Below are 25,998 nucleotides of genomic sequence, written 5' to 3'. Positions count from 1 at the left end.
TCAACATGAGAGATTACAGGACTAAAGAACCAAAGTATTACAATATTTTCCCAATTTACAAAATTACTGTATAGGCTTCACCATACACACAAAACACTCTTGTTACATATAGTATACATTTCTATATTAAGCCTCATGAACTTCCAAAATAATCCATTTATCTGATATCTAATTACTAACAGCATTGTTATTCATAAAGAACATACTAATCAAAAAAGGAAATCAAGCCCTTGGGTTGGTTATCTGCTTTTTTATTCTACAAACACATACAACTAAGAGTCCTTGCATTGAGGGGTCACATCTTTATTTGGTCATTAACAGAGAAGAAAGTAAGAGAATCTTTTTCCATTTTCATTTGGTATCTAACCAAATGGGCTGGGGAGGGGGGAATAATTCTATTATTCAGGGACATTATCCAATTACTATTTCATTGTGGTTTATATTTTCTTCCTTTTTCTTTCTTCTAATTATTTACCAATAAGGCTGGAAAACCTAAGAGAAGAAACTTAAATCTGTCTATAAATTGCAACCATAAAGGAGAATCTAAAAGAGAATGACAAGATTGCTTTAAAAAAAAAAAGTGAGGGATCACAGTTATCTATAGACTTAATCATCTCTTCACTTAGGGAATGAAATAATCAAAAGTTGGATCAAATGTGGTTGGGAAATGAATGGAAGAGAAATGGTTCAAAAATGATTTTTTATACCTCTGTTGTTTTTATTACTATAGAACATGTTGCATTTAGGACTGACTTTCTGGAATCAATTTCTTGAGTTCACAGAAGTCCCCAATATAAATATATAAGTTGTATACCAGTACACGTTTTCCATTAAATAAAACAAAATTTATGAAACTGTACTACATTTGCTTAATCATTTACTCAACAATTATTAAACACCAGATATTCTGTAATGTAATGCAATGCACCAAGTCCAGTGAGCCGAGTATAAGACACACTCTCCACCCATAAGGAACTTACTAAATAATGAAAGAGCCTGTAAGCTAGTGCCTCAAAACTAAATGGTGGATGCATTCCTGGAGTAGCCAAGAAAAAGCCTATTTAGCCATAATAGCTTTTATTAACAAGAAAAATGGAGTAGGAGGAAATCATATTAAAGGTACAAAGCATGATATATTCTGTCTTATTCAAATGATTACAAAACATTATACTTACCTAAGCCAACACTATCTCTCTCTTACTAATGCTAAGAGGCCTCCCTACTCCTCCTTTTTTCTTTGCTGGGATGGTGGCATAGACATTTTGAGTCCATTCCTTGGATTCTTATTTGTCTACCACTGAATCAGGTTTCATAGGATAGTTAAAATAAAAAGATCCTGGCTATTAAAAAATATCCTAAGTGTATAGCTTCAAGAACACTGGTATCTTAGTTCCTTCATTAGGATGTGGTCTTATCTACCAAAATTTTATTTAATAGTATTTAGTATATATAGTATTTAGTATATGTTTAATAATATTTAACAGTAACTGGCACAGAGTAGGCACTCAATAAATGTTTGCTGAATGACTGAATTCAGCCAAAAAGGTTACTGGATTAACTATGTAGCTACAAGACAGTTTTATTAAGACAATCAAAGTGAATGCTTCTGAGAATTCTGAAGCTCATGGTTCATTAACTTATTAACCTTGAAGACACAAACATAATAACCTGAAATTTTACATGGGTTTCTACATCTTTAGCAAGACACAGTTATACAAATAGCTATGGCTCAAAATCAGGAAAATAAGCATGCATACCACAGTATACCTTTCAACTTAATTGCCACATCGATGTAGGACTGCAGAAATGCCATGGATACTGCTTGCCCTACATTAAAATAAAAAATTAAACAGATATTACAATGTACATATCTCTAAAGCACTGGTCCCCAACCTTTTTGGCACCAGGGACTGGTTTCGTGGAAGACAATTTTTCCACGGACTGGAGGGTGAGGGGATGGTTTCGGGATGATTCAAGCACATTACATTTGTTGTGCACTTTATTTCCCTTATTATTACATTGTAATATATAATGAAATAATTATATGACTCACCATAATGCTGACAGGAGGCAGAGCTCAGGCAGTAATGCGAGCAATGGGGAGTGGCTATAAATACAGATGAAGCTTCGCTCGCTTGCCTGCTGCTCACCTCCTGCTGTGCGGCCCGGTTCCTAACAGGCCACAGACCAGAACCAGTCCGTGGCCCGGGGGTTGGGGACCCCTGCTCTAAAGCATCCATACTTATATATAACAAACATATAGATTTATGGGGTTTCCCCAAATTGTTATTTATTAGTAAGAAATATCCTAGTATGCAGTAGTCAGTATTGTCCAAACATTTAAGAGGGTTTCTACGTTCATACTGCAAGGGGTATACTTGAACAGCTATTGTTTGAGGATAAAAGCAATATAGTGCCTATAAATCTATAATAACTGTTAATCAGTCATTAGCTTGAATAACAATAATTTTTCTAAATTAGTAAGCTTAACATCTAGTTTAATTATTAACCTTCAATTTGTAAGTCAGATATATATAATCAGTTTTACAACCCCAGAATCAGCTAGAAGTAAATATTTCAAAGTGTGGAACGTATGAAAATTATGTCACTTTACAATGTGCAATAACAGAATGCAAAAATAAAATCTGCCTACTTTAAATGCCCTAATATGCAATATAGTAGTCACCTCTAAAGGCTCATACTCACAACCAGCATAGAAAAGCACTATGCTGTCAGAAGCTGTTACTGTCTCATTGAATGTCTCTTCTGTTAGTTCCACTGTGAGTTCCAAAGGTAACTGTCTCTTCCTGTCTCTGTAAACAGTTTCTGCCACTTCATCATCTTGAATATCTAAAATGTTTGAAGAGGAATTAATATAAATATAAATGTATAATTTTAAAAATTTAAGCTCTTCTCCCAGGCAAGCATGTGAAAATTTGGTATTTTATAAAAACTTTTGAATTCATACAATCTTAATATTTAAAATGCATGATATTTAGAAAACTTTCCAGTTGTCTGGCTTCCTATCTTAAATGACTCTCAGTGCTTCCTGACCCAGAAACTGTCAAGTTTTAGTCAATTCCAAAAGGCGTTAAACTTGTCGAGAAATAATACAAATATTGCTCTTTTATTTCTAATCAACATATTAATTTATAAGCCAAAGAAGTCCTACCATACATGTCTGACAGTGTTTCTTTAGCTTCTACTACATGCCAAGCACTGTGACAGACACTAAGGAAAGTGGTAAACAAAGCAGACATAGTCCCTGACCACATAGAGCCTCTGTCTATGGAAAAGTCAGTCAATAAACTGATCACTAAATAAGTATATAACTATAAATGTGATCAGTTTAAGAGGAAAGGTAAAATACACAGTGAGAGATTTTAACAGGGAGATTTAGATTGGGAGATCCAAAGTCCACCAGATAGAGAATCAATAAAAGGATGTTTTAGGCAAAGGGAAAACACATGCAAAACTCTGAGAAATAAGAGCTAAGCATATTCTAGGTACTGAGGGAAGGCAAATTTGACTAAAACAAGATGGCCGGAAGAAATAACATGAGAAAACTCTAGGCTAGACAGCAGCTGGATTGTAAGAGGCCATATAAGCCAAGAATTTTGGATTTTATTCTAAGTGTATTGAGTTAAGGGTGGATTCTGAATATGTAAAAAACTTTCATTAACCACAATATATAGAAATATTGAATCATTATGGTGTACAACTAAAACTAACATGTTACATGTCAATTAAATAAAAAAAAACCAAAAATCTTTTCATTAAGATAGACAGATAGACCCATCCACCCACCCATTCATCCATCCAAGTATGTGGTAAAAAAATAAAAAACACATTATGAATTCACAAATATCCTATTGGAATTTATTGTATGGTAACACTGGAGGGACATCTAACTTGATAAGAGAGACAAGCTTCCTAGAAGAGTTGACACGAGCTGAACATTAAAAGAAAAATAAAACTTAGGCAGGCAGTAGAGGCATATGGAGTAAAAGGAACAGCATGTACAAAGCAACAGTGGCATGAAAAATCATGATGAAGTTGAAATCTGAACACTGACTCTCTGATATTAAGAATTATTGTTAACTTTGTAGATGTAGTAATAGCATTAATTATGTTAATTTTAAAAGGAGAATCCTTACATTTCTGAAATACACAGGGAAATATTTATGGATGAATTTGTATGTTTGGAATTTGCTGCAAAATAATAAAGGGAGGGCAGTGATTGGAATAGGATTAGCCATAAACTGATGGTGGCTGGGCGAGGCCAGGTAATGGGTACCTGGAGATTTGTTCTATTATGCTGTCTACTTTATGGTTAAGTTTATAATTCTCTGTAACAACATATTAAAAAGAAAGGAAGGGAGGAAGTGAGAAAGGCAATGCATTCAGAAAACTAAATTATTATTTTCCATATGATTGCTAATACTATAAAATAAAATACTAGGTCTGGATTTCGGTACCATATTGGCAATTTTTAGCTGTGTAACTCTAGTCAATTATATAACTCTGTGTCTCAATATTCAAACCTGTGAAACATAAGAGTTCGACTACTAATTTTAAGGTACTTTTAAATACCATATTCTATGACACTAAAAGTTATGCTCTCAATACCAAAATTAATAAAGGCCAATTTTCTCATTTACTGTATTTTTTTATTATTCATGTATTTTCATTTTCCTGCCAGTCCATTCTTATTTCCCAATCCACCCTTTCTTCTCTTATCTTGTCCTAACACCTCCTTCTTGCTTCCCCATTCTCTTAATAAGCCACCCTCATTTATAAATTTATAAATTTATAATTTATAAATTTATTTATTCCTCAGCTCAAACTTTCACCAATTCATATATATATATATATATAGTGTGTATATATATACACACACACTCTCTTTTTAGCCACACATGTTTGTTATTTTTTTTCATACTCTCCTTTTGGAGACCCCAGTCCATTTAATTCTGATTCATCTTGTGCTCATTTCCTTTGAAGGACATTTTTCTTTATATTCCGCTCTTATATGGTAACAAACTCTTTCCAAACCCTCATCCATGTCTCATATAAATGGGAATGAAATGAAAATGAGAGGGAAACTATATACGGGCACGACATCAAACTATATTATGGGTCAATATGGATTACAAACATAGGAAGTTAAGACCAAAAAAAAAACCCCAAAACACAAAACAAAACAAAAAATTCCACTACAAAGCAAAAAAAGAAAGCTGTAAAAGAAACATGAGAACTGGGCTGAGGAGAGAAGATAGGGGAGAGTTAGAAAAAAAGAGAAGGCAGCACCAGAGGGCAAACTAAAGCCAGAGAATCAGGAAGTAAAACAGGGGACATGGCAACAATGAAATTTTGAAACAGGCAACTACCACTGAGCACAGGAATCTTATTAAATTGGTGGATGATTCCTCTCACTCTGAAGACTATATGAGCCATGACAGGAATAAAGCAGGGAGCAAGAGAGCAGAACACAGATCTGCCTATACAATGACGATGCTATGGAGAAGAACTCTGGCTTAAATCACGAGCAATTCTAACCTCTGTATATCAGAAAAAAACTAGAGCAGTGCTCAAACCAAGAAGCTGGTCACTGGTAACAGTTAAAGCTCAGAGCCCTTATTAAATTTATAATATAGATGTTGATCCTCATAATAAATGGACCTCATGAAAACAATATGTAAATTACTTCCATCTTGGGACTTATGATAATAGGACTATATAAAAAGTATTTACGGGACTTCCCTGGTGGTGCAATGGTTAAGAATCCACCTGCCAATGCAGGGGACACGGGTTCGAGCCCTGGTCCAGGAAGATCCCACATGCCGTGGAGCAACTAAGCCCGTGTGCCACAACTACTGAGCCTGTGCTCTAGAGCCTGTGAGCCACAACTACTGAGCCTGCACACCTAGAACCCATGGTCCACAACAAGAGAAGCCACCACAATGAGAAACCCGCGCACTGCAACGAAGAGTAGCTCCTGCTCGCCGCAACTAGAGAAAGCCCACGCACAGCAACAAAGACCCAACGCAGCCAAAAATTAATTATTAATTAATTAATTATTAATTTTTAAAAAAGTATTTACTAAATGGGACTCATGATAATAGTACTAAATAAAAATTCAAGTATTTGCTAAATGGGATGCAAGAATGCACAAGACATAATCCCTGCCTTAGAAATTTTATAGACCAACAGAGAAGAGAGAAAAGTAAATAAGCAATTTCAGAATAGGACTGATGTTATAAAAGAAGTACTAGGAATGATAATGATCATAAGTAAGATTTCAAGTCAGAATGCTCCACATGCCATTTGTGTGACATTGGGCAGATCACTTAACTGAGCTAAAACACAGATTTTTTCCTCTACAAAACGAAAGTGACCTCAGCTAACTCAGAGGACAGCTATCAAAGTAAATAATGTGTGGGAAATAGCCTTGAAAACTATAGAATACTTCAAAAATGTAAGCAATAAGAGCAATAAAAAGAAAAACAGAAATAACATGTTAAAAAGAATTATTAAAATGTTATCAAAATTTACTCCCTATACTGTTAACTATCGGATTCATTTACAACTACAAATACAACTATATTTATCAGAATTTCATATCCTAATAGGAATAATAAAAATAAAATATCATACTGTGGCTCCTGGGTCCTTTTTAAACATGGAGTAGACCAGTAGGGCTGAAAGAACTGATGTGGAGGATAAAGGCACACTTGTGGAAAGCTAGAAGCCTGACATGTAACAATGAAAGGTATCGCACTAAACAAAATAGAACATCCTTATATCTTTACACCTCATCAACTTGCTAAAATGCGATTCAAAATTAATTTCTTCAGGTCTCTTCACATTCTTGAATGTGACAGTTAATTCACTGAAATTTCACTGACCTTAAGGATGCTGGGCATAAATGGGAGGGGAGCATGATCATCAAAAAAACATATTACCCATATCTGGACCTTCAATGTCATTGTCTTCATCTTCGTGCGTTTCCTCAATGTGCATATTACTTTCCACACGGGATACGATTAAATCAATATTATTTAACACCAAAAATTCCACTGGCACTCCCTAGAAATACATTAATTTTAAAAGATATGACTAAAATATAACAAAGCATTTTGATATAAAGATGTTTTACTTGTTTGTCACTAAAATGAAATGAAACTAAACTTCTGAACTTCAATTTTAATATTTTTTTTAAAAAAGGTAAATTAACTCCACGATCACTATTAAAAGCATCCAAAGTATACGTTATAGAAAGATAGTGTGCGCTACTGAAAAAGAGGGCAAAAAAGAACTGAAAGTCTCGCTTGCTTCTTGTCACAATTACATTATACTGACATCTGAAGCATTTTACATGTAACAGTAAGTCCTACCTCACTACAATTGAGGTATAAAAATATATACAACTTTATTGCAAACAGAGACAAAATTATTTTGTATTCTACAGAAATATTCAAAATAATACTTCATCTAAAAAAATTCCACTAAAAAGTTTAATTCCCTGTTTAGCCATAAACATAAGAATACTATCTGCCCCTAGGTATTTTAAGAATACCAAATTCTATTCCATCGAAATTATTCCATTAAAATTTCTTTCACTAAGCCTCAACCAAAACATTTTTAAAACATGAAATTTTAGGCCACTGGATTATTTTAGTAAATTATCCCTGCTGCAACCTCATGATAAAACTTGAAGGGATGAGGAGTTGCTTCTTATGGATGAGCAAAGAAAGTGGTTTCTTGAGATGGAATCCACTCCTGGTGAAGATGCTGTGAAAACTGTTGAAACGACAACAAAGGATTGTGAATATTACAAAAACTAAGTTGATAAAGCAGCAGCAGGGTCTGAGAGGATTGATTCCAATTGTGAAAGACGTTCTACTCTGGGTAAAATTCTACCAAGCAGCATTGCTCTGTAGCATACTACAGAGAAATCATTCATGAAAGGAAGAGTCGATCAACGGGGCAAACTTCACTGTCGTCTGATCTTAAGAAACTGACGCAGCCACTGCCCTGGTCGGTCAGCAGCCACATCAACATCAAGGCAGGACCCTCCACAAGCAAAAAGATTACAACTCACTGAAGGCTCAGATGATGATTAGCATTTTTTAGCAATAAGGAATTTTTTAATTAAGGCATATACATTGTTTTTTTTTAGACATAATGCTATGGCACACTTACTAGACTACAGTGTAGTGTATATATAACTTTTATATGCACTGGGACAACAACATGAACTTTAATTCTTCTATAAAACCTATTTCCTGATAACAAATAAAGTAATTTCCTACTTAGGGGTCTTTACCTAATAGTAAAAAAATAGCTTCAGAAAGTATTCTTTCCATTACCTGGTCAAAAAGCAAAGCATACTAGCCCCACAGTGTACACATCTGAACAATACTACAGTTCTCAAAGTATTTTCCTATTTGGTCTTATAAAATTTCTTGTAAGTTAGAAGGGGAGGTTTTATGACTATTTCACAAATGAGAAATCTGAGCTTGAAGAAGTTAATTCAGTTATCTGGACCCAGAACTAGCAGGAACAGAATCCAAGTCTTCTGACTCTTTAACCCAGTATTCCTATCATAGACTTATGCAAGAGAATTTAAGTTTAAACTGTCTGGCAGTTCATAAACATATCAATAAGTTTTTAGCATATGTATATAATATTTACAAGATGTTCAGAATTAAAGAGTTCTTAATTAAGAAAAATTTAAGGAAAAAGGGACACTAACAGAAATTTACAGAGGAAATACAAATGACCTAACTAGCCAAAGTTATCAAAGACATGCAAATTACTACTGAAACTTTTTTTGTGTATAGAAATGATTTTTTTTTAAGATTACTGGTCAGTACTGGCAAAGATGTTTGAGAAACAAGAAATTCCAAACCCTGCTGGTAGAAGTATAACCCTTCTGGAGGGAAATTTGACAATGTATTTTAAAAGTCTTAAAAATTCCCATTTCCTTTAATAAAACTTACTTCCAGAAATTTAGCAAAAGGAAAGAATCAGTGATGTCCAAAACAGTGTACAAAGGCAGGCATCACAGCACAATAGCAAATAATGAAATATAACTGTACATGAAAAGCAGGATATATAGCATGATCCTACATTTCTTTACAATATATATATAGGCAGAAGATTCGCGCCGCTCGGCCACAGGCCGCCTCTAGTGCCGTGGGATGTAGCGCGAGGTCCGCGGACCCGAGCAAAGCCCGCCGCCCGCCTGTCTTCCATTACAGGGAACTCTCTGCTCCCTGGGCCTGAGAGACCCCACCGTTTCCCCAAGCTGAAGCCACAGGGCATTGAGGTACCAGCCAGATGTCTTCTCACAAAGGACCTGTGGTGGCCCAGGGCAGTGGGGTTCCTGCCGGGAACAGCGAGGCTGACACAGTGGAGCTGTCTGAGCTGGGCCCCCTGCTAGAGGAGCTAGGCAAGCAGGGCGTCGCCAGCCCAACCAAAGCTGAAGAAGAGCAGGCATGCCCAGGGCCTCAGGAAGAGGAAGAGGAGGAGGAGGGGCGGGTGCTGACACTTCCCCTGCAAGCCCACCATACCATGGAGAAGATGGAGGAGTTTGTGTATAAGGTCTGGGAGGGGCGCTGGAGGGTCATCCCGTATGACGTGCTTCCCGAGTGGCTGAGGGACAAAGACTACCTGCTGCATGGCCACAGGCCGCCCATGCCCTCCTTCCGGGCCTGCTTCAAGAGCATCTTCCGCATCCACACGGACACCCGCAACATCTGGACCCACCTGCTTGGTTTTTTGCTATTTCTCTTTCTGGAAATCCTGACCATGCTCAGACCAAACATGTACTTCACGGCCCCCCTTCAGGAGAAGGTGGTGTTCGGGATGTTCTTCCTGGGCGCGGTGCTCTGCCTCAGCTTCTCCTGGCTCTTTCACACTGTCTATTGTCACTCAGAGAACGTCTCTCGGACCTTTTCCAAACTGGATTATTCAGGGATTGCCCTGTTGATTATGGGGAGCTTTGTCCCCTGGCTCTATTACTTCTTCTACTGCTCCCCACAGCCACGGCTCATCTACCTCTCCATCATGGGCATCTCTGCCATCATTGTGGTGCAGTGGGACCGGTTTGCCACTCCTAAGCACCGGCAGACAAGAGCAAGGGTGTTCCTGGGGCTTGGCTTGAGTGGCATCGTGCCCACCATGCACTTTACAATTGCGGAGGGCTTCGTCAAGGCCACCACGGTGGGCCAGATGGGCTGGTTCTTCCTCATGGCTGCGATGTACATCACCAGAGCTGGCCTTTATGCCGCACGGATTCCCGAGCGCTTCTTCCCTGGAAAATCCGACATATGGTTCTAGTCTCATCAGATCTTCCACGTCCTGGTGGTGGCAGCCGCCTTCGTCCACTTCTACAGGGTCTCCAACTTTCAGGAGTTCCGATATGGCCTGGAAGGGGGCTGTACTGACGACTCCCTCCTCTGAGCCGCCCTGCAAGGGCACAGGAGGAACTTCCCAAGTGCTTTTAAAATAACTTCTTTGCTGAAGTGAGAGGAAGAGTCTGAGTTGTCTGTTTCTAGAAGAAACCTCTTAGAGAATTCAGTACCAACCGAGCTTCAGCCCACTTCACACTCACTGGGCAATAAACTCTCCATTCCCTCGCTAAGAACAGTGGGGATGGGCAGACGTGGCCACCCCACCGCTCAGCCACGCCCTCCTCAGTAAGGCAACTACTGTCCCCTCACAGAGATGGGGCTTTGAAACTCATGTTGAGATTTTACCCCCCCCCTCCAACCATTCTGGGGAAAAATGATGGACTGGGACTCTTCAGAAATTCTGTTTCTAGAAGAAACTGTCCCTCCCTCACCCCCGTCTTGACTCTGTAACCTGGCTTATAACAGGCCATCCGTTTTTGTAGCACACTTTTGAAAAACAATGATAACCTCGTCCACCTTTCTAGGGCCTGGACCTGCTCACAGAGCAGGAAGAACAAAGCCACCAACTTTTACACAGCCCGGCTAATCATGGAAGTGTGTCCAGGCTTCAGATAACTTGAGTTTTAATTTTTGTCTTGGCAGAGTAATGTAAAATTAAAGTGGGGAAAGATATTTAATATTTAATACTAAGCTTTAAAAAGAAACCTGCTATCATTGCTATGTATCTTGATGCAAAGACTATGATGATAATAAAAGAGTACAGAAGATACTTGGCATTCAAAAAAAATTAATAAAATAAAGAATATATATATATTTAAATAAACACACACACACACACACACACACACGGAGAGACAGAGTAACAGATGAAAAAAAACACACCAAAATGTTAACAGCAATTATCTTTGAATAGTGGCAATTCACAGAATTTTCCTATAAGTGTATGTTACTTTAGGACCACGTGTATTAAATAAGCAGACACTGTAGACTGATATATAAAATGACTAACCTCTTCTGCTCTTTTGAAGACCACATTAGCATTCTGAGGAATGTCCACTTCCAAAGAGTCCCTTTTTCAAAATGGAAATAAATGTTTTATGTTGTTAATCTCAAGAAAAATAGTCATCCAGGATGTCAATCTAAATTAGAGCTGTAAGTTCTTATACTAAAAAATGTTTATGAAGAAAGATTACAATTTAGTGAGTCTGAGAAATTTTACACATAAATACAGATCAGATTTTCTACCCTCTGTCTTAATCTACAGCTTCATTTAGCAAAGTTTAAAGGTCTAAATATTAATCAAGCTGATAATTAAAAACTTTAGCTCAGCAACTGGTTTTAACTATATTAGAGTCCATTAGAGATCTGATTTTATTTACAAGTGAACAGATTGCCATATAAGAAAAATATTAGTGTTCTGCTAAATACAGTATAGTGACTACTTTATGTTTAAAATACCTTAACAAGAGCAGAACTCCTGCTTTTCCCAGAAGACGCCAAGCAACCCATTCTGCAGTTGTTCTATCAGCTTCATATGTAGCTTGTTGACTAACAATAAAAACCAGTGGTAATCCTAGTTGGAGATGAACAGTTGAAACTTGTTGAGGATCTTCAGCAACTTCAGTCTTCATTTAGAAAAAGAACAAAACGTCTTTACTATGTGATAATAATGTTCCAACATTTGGATTTAAACTCTGCTAATTCTTATCAATAAAGACGAGTGAAAAAGCAAGTCTGTGAAATAAATCCATTAACATTAACAGAAATGGTCTCATGATTTTCTGAGTTTAATGCTCCCAGTGTACCTATATAGTTTAAAAATTATGAAACTAACAAATTTTACAAGGAGTTAAACAGAAATTTACAACCATAAAGAATAAGGATATCATAAAGAAACAAACAAAAAAAACAATAAAAAACTGTGGTACTGATAAATAAAGAGATAGATATTTGAAACAAAACAGAACAGATAACTAAGGAACAAATTCTTCCACATAAGAATTTAACATATAATGACATATTACAGAACAATGAGGAACATCTGAGTTGACATCAGCTTGAATATACACATCTAATTTCACCCCCTCCAGAAATCCCAGCACAACTACAGCAGTAGGATTTTTCAAAAGAGATAAACATACATATGTGAAGAAAGGAAAAGAGAAAAGGCAGCAAAATTTTGGAAGCTGGAGAACAAAACCCTAAAGCCATGAGAGAGGAAAAGCTAAGAGACAATTTCACTTTAACTGCAGAATCCTAAAATTGCTCAGGAACTGTCACTGCCTGGCGTCTCTGGAACTGGGAGACAAATATTGGAAGGGGAATGGCAGGAAGGCTCCAAAATAAGGAGGAATAGGTAAAACCTTTTGGGAAGCATTAGATCCCTAGATTCCCCTCGCCAACTCCATGAACTTAGGTCCCTCCCTCATACCAGAAGAAATCTGGCCAGACTGCAGGAACAGCTGAGAGTGGGAATACCATACCCAAAGCAGGGGGGATTGAGTACCCAAATGCTGAGACTCCTTTTAGCCCTTCCCCACTCAGTTTCCAGTATGCTAGCAGCCAAACTTCTGTACACCAGCAGAAAACTGGAAGTTCCTTTTCTGGGGATCTTGAGTAACCACAAGAAAAAGTCTAACGCTACTGACATTAAGGTTCACCAGAAAGCAGCCCAGATCCAATCACCCTATGGAGCTCAGAGTTAACAAGTCCGATCTACAGCCTCAGAATTTCCAATCAGCTTTTTTAGTTTCATATTTTAAATCATGAACAAGATGCTTGTTACAAGCATCTGAGGAAAGCCTGTAACATGAAAGACAGAGACGAGAACAAACAGAAAAACAAGTAACGTGGAGGAAACAGACTATTCAGAAGAAGGTTCAGAAAACCACCACTGATAAGCTCAAAAAGATGGGAAGATAGAGTATTCATAAAGAAATGAAAAATAAAGTTGAATAAATCTGCCAGAAAGTATAGCAAAAGACAGCTGGATAATAGAAGAGATAAAATTGAGGGACTAGTTCAAGAGGTCCAACATTCAAATAGGAGTCCCAGAAAGAGAGAAGGGAGAAAACAGAAGGGAAGAAATCATCACTGAAATACACACACAAGTTTCCCAGAACTGAAGAAGCATGAGCTGCCAGATTGAAAGAGCCCACTGAGTAACCAGCATAGTGGATAAAAGCAGATACACGGGAAGATGCATTCTTGTAAATTTTCTAACTATTGAGGATTTTTTTTAATCTTAAAAGTTTTCACAGAGAAATCTATATTTACCTGTGGTAAGCAGAATTCTAAGATGGTCCCCAAGATTCCTGGTGTACACATTTTCTATAATCCTAATTCCTTGAGTGTGGGTGATACTTATAGCGTAGTCATTCCCTTGATTAGGTCACACCATGTAAGACTGTCATAGCACAATGGAGTGAGATTGTCTGCTGGCTTTGAGGGAGAAAACTGCAATTTTTTGAGGGGGCCACGTGGTCAGGGTCTGAGAACAGCCTGTAGGAGGTAAGAGCAACACCAGCCAACACCCAGCGAGAAGGTGGGAACCTCAGTGCTACAACAACACAGAGCTGAATTATGCCAAAACCTGAATGGGTATAACAGCCTGAAGGAGTAGAAAAGCCTCGTTTCTTCTTTGTGTATTTGGAGAACTATAAGAAATTTAGTATTAAAAAGTAAAAAGGGGGAACAGACAGTAAGGCTGGAGATCTGGCAAGGGGCCAAATCATTAAAAACTATATATATCCTCCTAAGAAGGTAGGGCTTTATTCTGTAAATAATTGGAAGCTAGTTAGGAACTGCAAAAATTATTGTAACAAGATCATATATGTGTATTTAAAATATATCACTCTGGGCTTCCCTGGTGGCGCAGTGGTTGAGAATATGCCTGCCAGTGCAGGGGACTCGGGTTCGAGCCCTGGTCTGGGAAGATCCCACATGCCGCGGAGCAACTAGGCCCGTGGGCCACAATTACTGAGCCTGCGCGTCTGGAGCCTGTGCTCCGCAACAAGAGAGGCCACAATAGTGAGAGGCCCGCGCACCACGATGAAGAGTGGCCCCCACTTGCCGCAACTAGAGAAAGCCCTCGCACAGAAATGAAGACCCAACACAGCCATAAAATAAAAATAAATAAATAAATAAGCAAATATGGTTTAAAAAAAAAAAATATATATATATATAACTCTGTTTAAAAAAAAAAGAAAAAAGGGACTTCCCTGGTGGTCCAGTGGTTAAGACTATGGGGAACTAAGATCCCACATGCCATGTAGCCAAAAAAAACCAAAGAACAGAAACAAAAAGACATATACTAAAAACCAATGAATCCTACAATTTAAATGGGTGAATTAAATGATACGTGAACTATATCTCAATAAAGATGTTTTATAAATAAATAAATAAATAAATAAATAAATAAATAAATAAATAAATAAATAAAACATATCACTCTGCAAGCAACAGAGAGCATAAACTTAAAGAGAGTGAAGTACAGGAATACAATATAGACCACATCAGTTGCTATTGCTAAAATAGTACACAAGAGAGAGGGAGAACCTGGATTAAAGTGCTGGCTGTTAGAATGAAGAATTCAAAAGATATTTAAGATCTAAACTTAGATGCAGAGAGATGTAGGAATTGAGAATGGTTTTCCAGGTTTCTGCCATGAATGACTGGACAATAAATTAACCAAGATAATGGAGAAAGAACAGGTGGTAAAGGATAACACATTAATGTCGGGCATGTAGAGCTTAGGAGAAAGACATCTAGTTAGTAGTTAAATATATGGGACAGGAACTCTGAAGAAACATCTGACCTGAAAATTCAAATCTGAGAATCAGTGTAGTTAATGCCATAGAAACAGATGAGGGTGTGTTCCAAGCATCTATCACTGTGTATGTAGCAAAGCACGCCAACACCTGATGGCTTAAAATAACAAGAATCATTTCTTTTGTCCATATGTCTGCAAGCTCATCTCTGGTCCACATTGCATTAGTGGGGCATTTCGACTGGAGGGTGAAGGTTCCACTTTAAAGATGGCTCATTCACTGGCTAGCAAGCTGTTGCTGACTATTATGAGCTCAGCCAGAACTGTGGGCTGCGGACCTCAATTTCTCTTCACATGACTTCTCCTCAGGCTTAATTTCACAGTAAAGTAGCTGGGTTTCAAGAATGAGCAATCAAAGAGAGCAAGGCAGAAGCACATGGCATTTTATGACATACAGCCTCAGAAGCCACATATCATCATTTCAGCCTTATTCTACTGGTCAAGGCAGTCACAAAGGCTCAATCATGGTCAAGGAGAGAAGACATAGACTCTACCACTGGACAGGCACATTGATAAAGTCACATGATAAGAGTTTATGAGATGAGAGAGTTGTTATTGCCACCTTTGGGAAATTTAATCAAAGTCTGATAGGATGAGGCTTTGGGGGGCTTGGAGAGAGAAGTGAGTATATTTTGCAAGTGGGACAGATGTGAATTGTTGTAGTCAATGGTCTACTCTCTGGCTACAATTTCCACCCCTATCACATGCAAACCACACTTCTCTCCAAGATTTCCAAGCCTCATCCCATCAGACTTTGAGACCAATGCAAACTCTAAGATCTCATCATCTACATTCAGGTCTAGTGTGGTCTCTTGGATATAGCTCCTTGAGAACGGTTCCTCTCAATTTGAAGAAATGAATGAATTATTTTTCCCCATTCTCAATAGACAATGATGGAACAGGCAAAAGATAACCACTATATATATTACTGTTTGAAAGGGGAGAAAGCAGAAGCATAAAATGGTCACTAGTGTGTAGGGATTCTGAAGCCCATCCAGGCATATGGGCCAGTTCCTTGATTAGGGCTCAGTCCTACTCCCTAAGGCTTTGTTCTCTGAGGCTCTGGGTTACATATTTGGGCTCTTGACCTGCCCTCCAACTCATCCTTTCTTGTTTACAAAAAAAGGAGCCTGTGTTTGCAGCTGAGCAGACTTCTCAGTCATTTCCTGTCCATAGAATACGGGGAGTCTAAAGACTTCTTTTCATTTTGTGCTGTTTCTGTCCCTTTCCATACAAGCTGGTATACTTCTTCTAAAACCCCGTGGTTCCTTAATTATAAAGTTATAATCCATTCCATTAGACAAAAGACAAAATTACAAATGTCCTTGATAGGTAGAAAAAGTAATAGAATAGTACCAAGAAGATTGCTAATAGTACCATAAAAATTACTAATAATTTTATATATCTATAAAAATATGTATATATTTTTTAAATTATAAATTAGTATAAAATATACAAAAGTGACAGAAGCACTCTTGCACTAGGGGTGAGATTACAACTTAGAAATTTTCAAAAAACGATATAAGAAAATGAAGGATTATAAGAGACTACTATGAACTATTACACACCAACAAATTAGATAAACTAGAAGAACCTGATAAACTCCTAGACATATACACCTACCAAGACTGAATCAAGGACCTCCCTGGTGGTGCAGTGGTTAAGACTCCGTGCTCCCAGCGCAGGGGGCACAGGTTTGATGCCTGGTTGGGGAACTAAGATCCCATATGCCACACAGCATGGCCAAAAAAAAAAAAAGAAGACTGAATCAAGAAGAAACAGAAACTCTGAACATATAACTAGTAAGGAGAGATTGAATCAGCAATCAAAAATCTCCTAACATAGTAAAGTGCAGGCAGAGATGACTTCACTGGAGAATTCTATCACACATTTCAAAAGAATTAATGCCAATCCTTCTCAAACTCTTCAAAAAAATGAAGAGGAGGGAACACTTCCAAACTTATTGTATTAGGCCAACATTACTCTCATACCAAAACCAGACAAAGATATTATAAGAAAAGAAGACTACAGACCAATATCCCTGATGAAAACTGATGCAAATATCCTCAATAAAATACTAATAAAATGAATTCAACAACACTTTAAAAGGAATAAACACCATGGCCAAGAGGGACTGATTCCTGGGATGCAGGGATGGTTCAACACATGAAAATCAGGATTGGTTCAAGATGGCGGAGTAGAAGGACGTGCTCTCACTCTCTCTTGCAAGAACACCGGAATCACAACTAACTGCTGAACAATCATCGACAGTAAGACACTGGAACTCACCAAAAAAGATACTCCACACCCAAAGACAAAGGAGAAGCCACAATGAGACGGCTGAAGGGGCGCAAACACAATAAAATCAAATCCCATAAGTGCTGCGTGGGTGACTCACAAACTGGAGAACACTTATACCCCAGAAGTCCACCCACTGGAGTGAAGGTTCTGAGCCCCATGTCAGGCTTCCCAATCTGGGGGTCCAGCAATGAGAGGAGGAATTCCTAGAGAATCAGACTTTGAAGGCTATCGGGATTTGATTGCAGGACTTCGACAGGACTGGGAGAAACAGAGATTCTACTCTTGGTGGGCACACACAAAGTAGTGTGCGCTTCGGGACTCAGGGGAGGGAGAAGTGACCCCATAGGCGACTGAATCAGATCGACCTGCTAGTGTTGGAGGGTCTCCTGCAGAGGCGGGGGGTGGCTGTGTCTCACTGTGAGGACAAGGACACTGGCAGCAGAAATTCTGGGAAGTACTCCTTAGCATGAGCCCTACCAGAGTCCGCCATTAGCCCCCCCAAAGAGCCCAGGTATGCTCCAGTGTTGGGTCGCCTCAGGCCAAACAACCAACAAGGAGGGAACCCAGCCCCACCCATCAGCAGACAAGTGGATTAAGTTTTACTAAGTTCTGCCAACCAAAGAAACAGCCAGCTCTACCCACCACCAGTCCCTCCCATCAGGAGACTGGCACAAGCCTCTTAAATAGCCTCATCCACCAGAGGGCAGACAGCAGAAGCAAGAGGAACTGCAATCCTGCAGCCTGTGGAACAAAAACCAAAATCACAGAAAGGTAGACAAGATGAAAAGGCAGAGGGCTATGTACCACATGAAGGAACAAGATAAAACCCCAGAAAAACAACTAAATGAAGTGGAGATAGTCAACCTTCCAGAAAATGAATTCAGAATGATAGTGAAGATGATCCAGGACCTCGGAAAAAGAATGGAGGCAAAGATCGAGAAGATGCAAGAAATGTTTAACAAAGACCTAGAAGAATTAAAGAACAAATAAACAGAGATGAACAACACAATAACTGAAATGAAAAATACATTAGAAGGACTCAATAGCAGAATAACTGAGGCAGAAGAATGGATAAGTGAACTGGAAGACAGAATGGTGGAATTCACTGCTGCGGAACAGAATAAAGAAAAAAGAATGAAAAGAAATGAAGACAGCTTAAGAGACTTCTGAGACAACATTAAACGCAACAACATTCGCATTATAGGGGTCCCAGAAGGAAAAGAGAGAGAGAAAGGACCTGAGAAAATATTTGAAGGGATTACAGTTGAAAACTTCCCTAACATGGGAAAGGAAATAGCTACCCAAGTCCAGGAAGTGTAGAGAGTCCCATACAGGATAAACCAAAGGAGAAACATGCCGTGACACATAGTAATCAAATTGGCAAAAATTAAAGACAAAGAAAAATTACTGAAAGCAGCAAGGGAAAAATGACAAATAACATAGAAGGGAACTCCCATAAGGTTAACAACTGATTTCTCAGCAGAAACTCTACAAGCCAGAAGGGAGTGGCATGATATACTTAAAGTGATGAAAGGGAAGAACCTACAATCAAGATTACTCTACCCGGCAAGGATCTCATTCAGATTCGATGGAGAAATCAAAAGCTTTAAGGACAAGCAAAAGCTAAGAGAATTCAGCATCACCAAACCAGCTCTACAACAAATGCTAAAGAAACTTCTCTAAGTGGGAAACACAAGAGAAGAAAAGGACCTACAAAACAAACCCAAAACAATTAAGAGAATGGTAATAGGAACATACATATCGATAATTACCTTAAACGTGAATGGATTAAATGCTCCAACCAAAAGACACAGGCTTGCTGAAGGGATACAAAAACAAGACCCATATATATGCTGTTTACAAGAGACCCACTTCAGACCTAGGGACACATACAAACCGAAAGTGAGGGGATGGAAAAAGATATTCCATGCAAATGGAAATCAAAGAAAGCTGGAGTAGCAATACTCATATCATAAAAAATAGACTTTAAAATTAAGAATGTTCCAAGATACAAGGAAGGACACTACATAATGATCAAGGGATCAATCCAAGAAGAAGATATAACAATTGTAAATATATATGCACCCAACATAGGAGCACCTCAATACATAAGGCAACTGCTAACAGCTATAAAAGAGGAAATCGACAGTAACACAATAATAGTGGGGGACTTTAACACCTCACTTACACCAATGGACAGATCATCCAAACAGAAAATTAATAAGGAAACACAAGCTTTAAATGACACAATAGACCAGATAAATTTAATTGATATTTATAGGACATTCCATCCAAAAACAGCAGATTACACTTTCTCCTCAAGTGTGCATGGAACATTCTCCAGGATAGATCACACCTTGGGTCACAAATCAAGCCTCAGTAAATTTAAGAAAACTGAAATCATATCAAGCATCTTTTCTGACCACAACACTATGAGATTAGAAATCAATTACAGGGAAAAAAATTGAAAAAGCACAAACACATGGAGGCTAAACAATATGTTACTAAATAACCAACAGATCACTGAAGAAATCAAAGAGGAAATCAAAAAATACATACAGACAAATGATAATGAAAACACGACAATCCAAAACCTATGGGATGCAGCAAAAGCAGTTCAAAGAGGGAACTTTATAGCTATACAAGCCTACCTCAAGAAACAAGAAAAATCTCAAATAAACAATCTAACCTTACACCTAAAGGAACTAGAGAAAGAAGAACAAACAAAACCCAAAGTTAGCAGACGGAAAGATATCATAAAGATCAGAGCAGAAATAAATGAAATAGAAACAAAGAAAACAATAGCAAAGATCAATAAAACTAAAAGCTTGTTCTTTGAGAAGATAAACAAAATTGAGAAACCATTAGCCAGACTCATCAAGAAAAAGAGGGAGGGGCTTCCCTGGTGGCACAGTGGTTGAGAATCTGCCTGCCAATGCAGGGGACACGGGCTCGAGCCCTGGTCCGGGAAGATCCCACATGCCGCGGAGCAACTAGGCCCGTGAGCCACAATTACTGAGCCTGCGCGTCTGGAGCCTGTTCTCCACAACACGAGAGGCCGCGATAGTGAGAGGCCCGCACACCATGATGAAGAGTGGCCCCCGCTTGCTGCAACTAGAGAAAGCTCTTGCACAGAAACGAAGACCCAACACAGCCAAAATAAATAAATAAATAATAGAAAAAAAACAAAAGAAAGAGGGAGATGACTCAAATCAATAAAATTAGAAATGAAAAAGGAGAAGTTACAACAGACACTGCAGAAATACAAGCATCCTAAGAGACTACTACAAGCAACACTATGCCAATAAAATGTACAACCTGGAAGAAATGGACAAATTCTTAGAAAGGTATAACCTTCCAAGTCTGAACCAGGAAGAAATAGAAAATATGAACAGACCAATCACAAGTAATGAAATTGATACTGTGATTAAAAATCTTCCAACAAACAAAAGTCCAGGAGCAGATGGCTTCACAGGTGAATTCTATCAAACATTTAGAGAAGAGCTAACACCCAACCTTCTCAAACTCTTCCCAAAAATTGCAGAGTAAGGAACACTCCCAAACTCATTCTATGAGGCCACCATCACCCTGATACCAAAACCAAAGATACTACAAAAAAAGAAAATTACAGACCAATATCACTGATGAATATAGATGTAAAAATCCTCAACAAAATACTAGCAAACAGAATCCAACAACACATTAAAAGGATCATACACCATGATCAAGTGGGATTTATCCCAGGGATGCAAGGATTCTTCAATATACGCAAATCAATCAATGTGATACACTGTATTAACAAACTGAAGAATAAAAACCACATGATCATCTCAATACATGCAGAAAAAGCTTTTGACAAAATTCAACAACCATTTATGATAAAAAAATCTCCAGAAAGTGGGCATAGAGGGAACCTACCTCAACATAATAGAAGCCATATATGACAAACCCACAGCAAACATCATTCTCAATGGTGAAAAACTGAAAGCATTTCCTCTAAGATCAGGAACAAGACAAAGATGTCCACTCTTGCCATTATTATTCAACATAGTTTTGGAAGTCCTAGCCACAGCAATCAGAGACGAAAAGAAATAAAAGGAATACAAATTGGAAAAGAAGAAATAAAACTCTCACTGTTTGCAGATGACATGATACTATACATAGAGAATCCTAAAGATGCCACCAGAAAACTACTAGAGCTAATCAATGAATTTGGTAAAGTTGCAGGATACAAAAGTAATGCACAGAAATCTCTTGCATTCCTATACACTAATGATGAAAAATCTGAAAGGGAAATTAAGGAAACACTTCCATTTACTATTGCAACAAAAAGAATAAAATGCTTAGGAATAAACCTATCTAGGGAGACAAAAAACCTGTATGTAGAAAACTATAAGACACTGTTGAAAGAAATTAAAGAAGATACCAACAGATGGAGAGATATACCATGTTCTTGGATTGGAAGCATCAATATTGTGAAAATGACTATACTACCCAAAGCAATCTACAGATTCAATGCAATCCCTATCAAATTACCAATGGCATTTTTTTACAGAACAGGAACAAACAATCTTAAAATTTGTATGGAGACACAAAAGACCCCGAATAGCCAAAGCAGTCTTGAGGGAACAAAACGGAGCTGGAGGAATCAGACTCCCTGACTTCAGACTATACTACAAAGCTACAGTAATCAAGACAACATGGTACTGGCACAAAAACAGAAATATAGATCAATGGAGCAGGATAGAAAGCCCAAAGATAAACCCACGCACCTATGGTCAACTAATCTATGACCAAGGAGGCAAGGATATACAATGGAGAAAAGACAGTCTCTTCAATAAGTGGTGCTGGGAAAACTGGACAGCTACATGTAAAAGAATGAAATTAGAACACTCCCTAACACCATACACAAAAATAAACTCAAAATGGATTAGAGATGTAAATGTAAGACCGGACACTATAAAACTCTTAGAGGAAAACATAGGAGGAACACCCTTTGACATAAATCACAGCAAAATCTTTTTTGATCCACCTCCTAGAGTAATGGAAATAAAAACAAAAATAAACAAATGGGACTTCATGAAACTTAAAAGCTTTTGCAAAGCAAAGGAAACTACAAACAAGATGAAAAGACAATCCTCAGAATGGGAAAAAATATTTGCAAATGAATCAATGGACAAAGGATTAATCTCCAAAATATATAAACAGCTCATGCAGCTCAATATTAAAAAAACAAACAACCCAATCCAAAAATGGGCAGAAGACCTGTATAGACATTTCTCCAAAGAGGACATACAGATGGCCAAGAAGCACATGAAAAGCTGCTCAACGTCACTAATTATTAGAGAAATGCAAATCAAAACTACAATGAGGGGGCTTCCCTGGTGGCGCAGTGGTTGAGGGTCCGCCTGCCGGTGCAGGGGATGCGGGTTCGAGCCCTGGTCTGGGAGGATCCCACGTGCCGCGGAGCAGCTGGGCCCGTGAGCCCCAATTGCTGAGCCTGCGCATCTGGAGCCTGTGTTCCACAGTGGGAGAGGCCGCGATGGTGAGAGACCCGCGCATCTGCGATGAGGAGTGGCCCCCACTTGCCACAACTGGAGAAAGTCCTCGCACAGAAACGAAGACCCAACACAGCCACAAAATAAAATTAAAAAAAAAAAATTTCTTAAAAAAAAAAAAAAAAAACTACAATGAGGTATCGCCTCACACCAGTTAGAATGGGCATCATCAGAAAATCTACAAACAACAAATGCTGGAGAGGGTGTGGAGAAAAGGGAACCCTCTTGCACTGTTGCTGGGAATGTAAATTGATACAGACACTATGGAGAACAGTATGGAGGTTCCTTAAAAAACTAAAACTAGAATTACCATATAACCCAGCAATCCCACTACTGGGCATATACCCAGAGAAGACCATAATTCAAAAAGACACATGCACCCCAATGTTCACTGCAGCACTATTTACAATAGCCAGGTCATGGAAGCAACCTAAATGTCGATCGATAGACAAATGGATAAAGAAGAAGTGGTACATATATACAATGGAATATTACTCAGCCATAAAAAGGAATGAAATTGGGTCATTTGTAGAGACGTGGATGGACCTACAGACTGTTGTACAGAGTGAAGTAAGTCAGAAAGAGAAAAACAAATATCGTATATTAACACATCTATGTAGAACCTAGACAAATGGTACAGATGCACCGGTCTGCAAGGCAGAAATAGAGATACGGATGTAGAGAACAAACGTATGGACACCAAGGGGGGAAAGCGGCAGGGCTGGCGGGGGTGGTGGTGTGATGAATTGGGAGATTGGGATTGACATGTATACACCGATGTGTATATAATGGATGACTAATAAGAACCTGCTGTATAAAAAAATAAATAAAAGAAAATTAAAAAAAAAAAGAAACCTCTTAAAGAAATTGAAAATAGAGGAAAAAAACTAAATTTTAGTTTTGATTGCTATTCAAATGTAAACATTTTCCATCAATAGCTAATTTTCTATGTGGGTGTATATAGTATCTTTGCCCTATTTTGATATTATATTCTTACTACAGTAAAATAATTATGTACACATGTAATAAAAAAATATGAAAATCAATAACTGTAATACACCTCGTTAACATAACAATGGTCAAAAATCACATAATCATCTCAATTGATACAGAAAAAGCACTTGACAAAATTCAACACTCTTTCATGATAAAAACATTAAAAAACTAGGAAGAGAAGGAAATTACCTCAATATAATAAATGTCAGATATGAAAAGCCTACAGCTAACATACTCAATGTGAAAAACTGAATGCTTTTCCTCTAAGATCAGGAACAAGGCAAGGATGTCCACTCTTGCCACCTGAATTCAACATAGTACTGGAAGTCCTAGTCAGAGCAACTAGGCAAGAAAAAGAAATAAACATTCGAATTGGAAAGGTAGAAATAAAATTTTCTCTGTTCACAGATGACATGGTCTTATATGTAGAAAACCCTAAAGATTCCACAAAAATACTATTAGAACTAATGAATAAATTCAGAAAAGTTGCAGGATACAAAATCAACCCTCAAAAATCAGTTGTGTTTCTTACACTAACAATGAACAATACGAAAAGAAAACTAAGAAAATAATCCCATTTATAAGAGCATCAAAAAGAATTAAATACTTAGGAATAAGCTTAACCAAGGAAGTGAAAGACTTGTACATTGAAAACTACAAAACATTGCTGAAAGAAAGAAAAGAAGACAAAAATAAATGGAAAGACATCCCATTCATGTTCATGTTCTTGGATTAGATGTAACATTATTAAAATACTACCCATACTACCCAGTCATCTAGAGATTCAATGCAATCCGTCTCAAAATCCCAATGGCATTTTTTGCAGAAATAGAAAAACCATCCTAAAATACATATGGAATCTCAAGGGACCCTAAATAGCCAAAACAATATTGAGAAAGAAGAACAAAGCTGGGGCCTCACACTTCCTGATTTCAAAACATATTACAAAGCTACAGTAATCAAAACAGTGTAGTACTGGCATAAAGACAGACATATAGACTAATGGAACAAAATAGAGAGTCCAGAAATAAACCCTTGCATATATGGTCAACTGATCTTTGACAAGGGCACTAAGGCTATATAATGGGGAAAGGATAGTCTCTTCAACAAATGGTGTTGGGAAAACTAGATATCCACATGCAAAAGAATCAAGAGGAAGCATCATCTTACACCACATACAAAAATTAACTCAAAATGAATTAGAAATATGTTAATATAAATGTTTCAGACATTACATGAAGTTTCTAAAAATCTTATATGTTCTGGTATAATGTTATAAGTAATAATCCTAGTTATTACATTAAAATGTGTATCTCAGAAATAAAAAAAAAAATGAATTAGAGACCTAAATGTAGAACATGAAACTATAAAACTCCTGGAAGAAAAAATAGGGGGAAATCTTCATGACATTGGAATGGAAATGATTTCCTGAAAATGACACCACAAGCACAGGCAACAAAAGGAAAACTAAACAAATGGAACTACATCAAACTTAAAAATGTCTGCACAGTAAAGGGAACAATAAATAGAGTGGAAAAGTAACCTATGAAATGGGAGAAAATATTGCAAATCATGTATCAGATAAGGGGTTAATATCCAGAATATTTAAAGAGCTCGTACAACTTAACAACAGTAATAAAAATACCAATTAAAAAATGGGCAAAGGACTTACACAGATATTTCTCCAAAGAAGATATATAAATGGCCAACAAGCATATGAAAAGATGCTCCATATCGCTAATCATCAATGAAACACAAATCAAAACAACAATGAAATATCACCTCACAATCATTAGGATGGCTAGTATTAAAAAAACAATAACAAAAACAACAGAAAACAACAAGTATGAGCAAGGATGTGGAGAAAAATGGAACTCTTGCACACTGCTGGCAG

At 37.7% G+C, this 25,998-nt stretch overlaps 1 protein-coding gene, 1 long non-coding RNA gene and 1 pseudogene across 8 annotated transcripts in view; 2 read left to right on the top strand and 1 right to left on the bottom strand.

Moving 5' to 3' along the window:
• LOC309654456 overlaps positions 1–25,998 on the top strand; it is a 354,889-nt gene that overhangs the window by 221,510 nt on the left and 107,381 nt on the right. The gene's annotated exons all lie outside the window — the stretch shown is intronic.
• Positions 1–25,998, bottom strand: part of TXNDC16 (thioredoxin domain containing 16) — a 120,032-nt gene that overhangs the window by 51,621 nt on the left and 42,413 nt on the right. For all 6 annotated transcript variants that reach the window (XR_014260243.1, XM_082448397.1, XM_082448399.1 and 3 more), the window contains exons 10-14: positions 11,880–12,046; positions 11,431–11,491; positions 6,966–7,089; positions 2,707–2,850; positions 1,768–1,827 (exon numbers count right to left, since the gene is read on the bottom strand). Coding sequence is in view for 5 of the 6 variants with exons in the window: in XM_082448397.1 (XP_082304523.1) it covers positions 1,768–1,827; positions 2,707–2,850; positions 6,966–7,089; positions 11,431–11,491; positions 11,880–12,046 (556 nt within the window). In the remaining variant the exon portion in view is untranslated. The remainder of the gene's footprint in view (positions 1–1,767; positions 1,828–2,706; positions 2,851–6,965; positions 7,090–11,430; positions 11,492–11,879; positions 12,047–25,998) is intronic.
• Positions 7,029–11,186, top strand: LOC309654440 (adiponectin receptor protein 1 pseudogene; annotated as a pseudogene). Its single transcript has one exon. The product of its transcript is annotated as an adiponectin receptor protein 1 pseudogene (transcript).

This window comes from Balaenoptera physalus, assembly GCF_965194825.1.
Source record: "Balaenoptera physalus genome assembly, chromosome: 2".
Lineage (NCBI taxonomy): Eukaryota > Metazoa > Chordata > Mammalia > Artiodactyla > Balaenopteridae > Balaenoptera > Balaenoptera physalus.
Note: the sequence above shows the minus strand (reverse complement) of the source record. Positions and strands in the feature narration are given on the sequence as shown.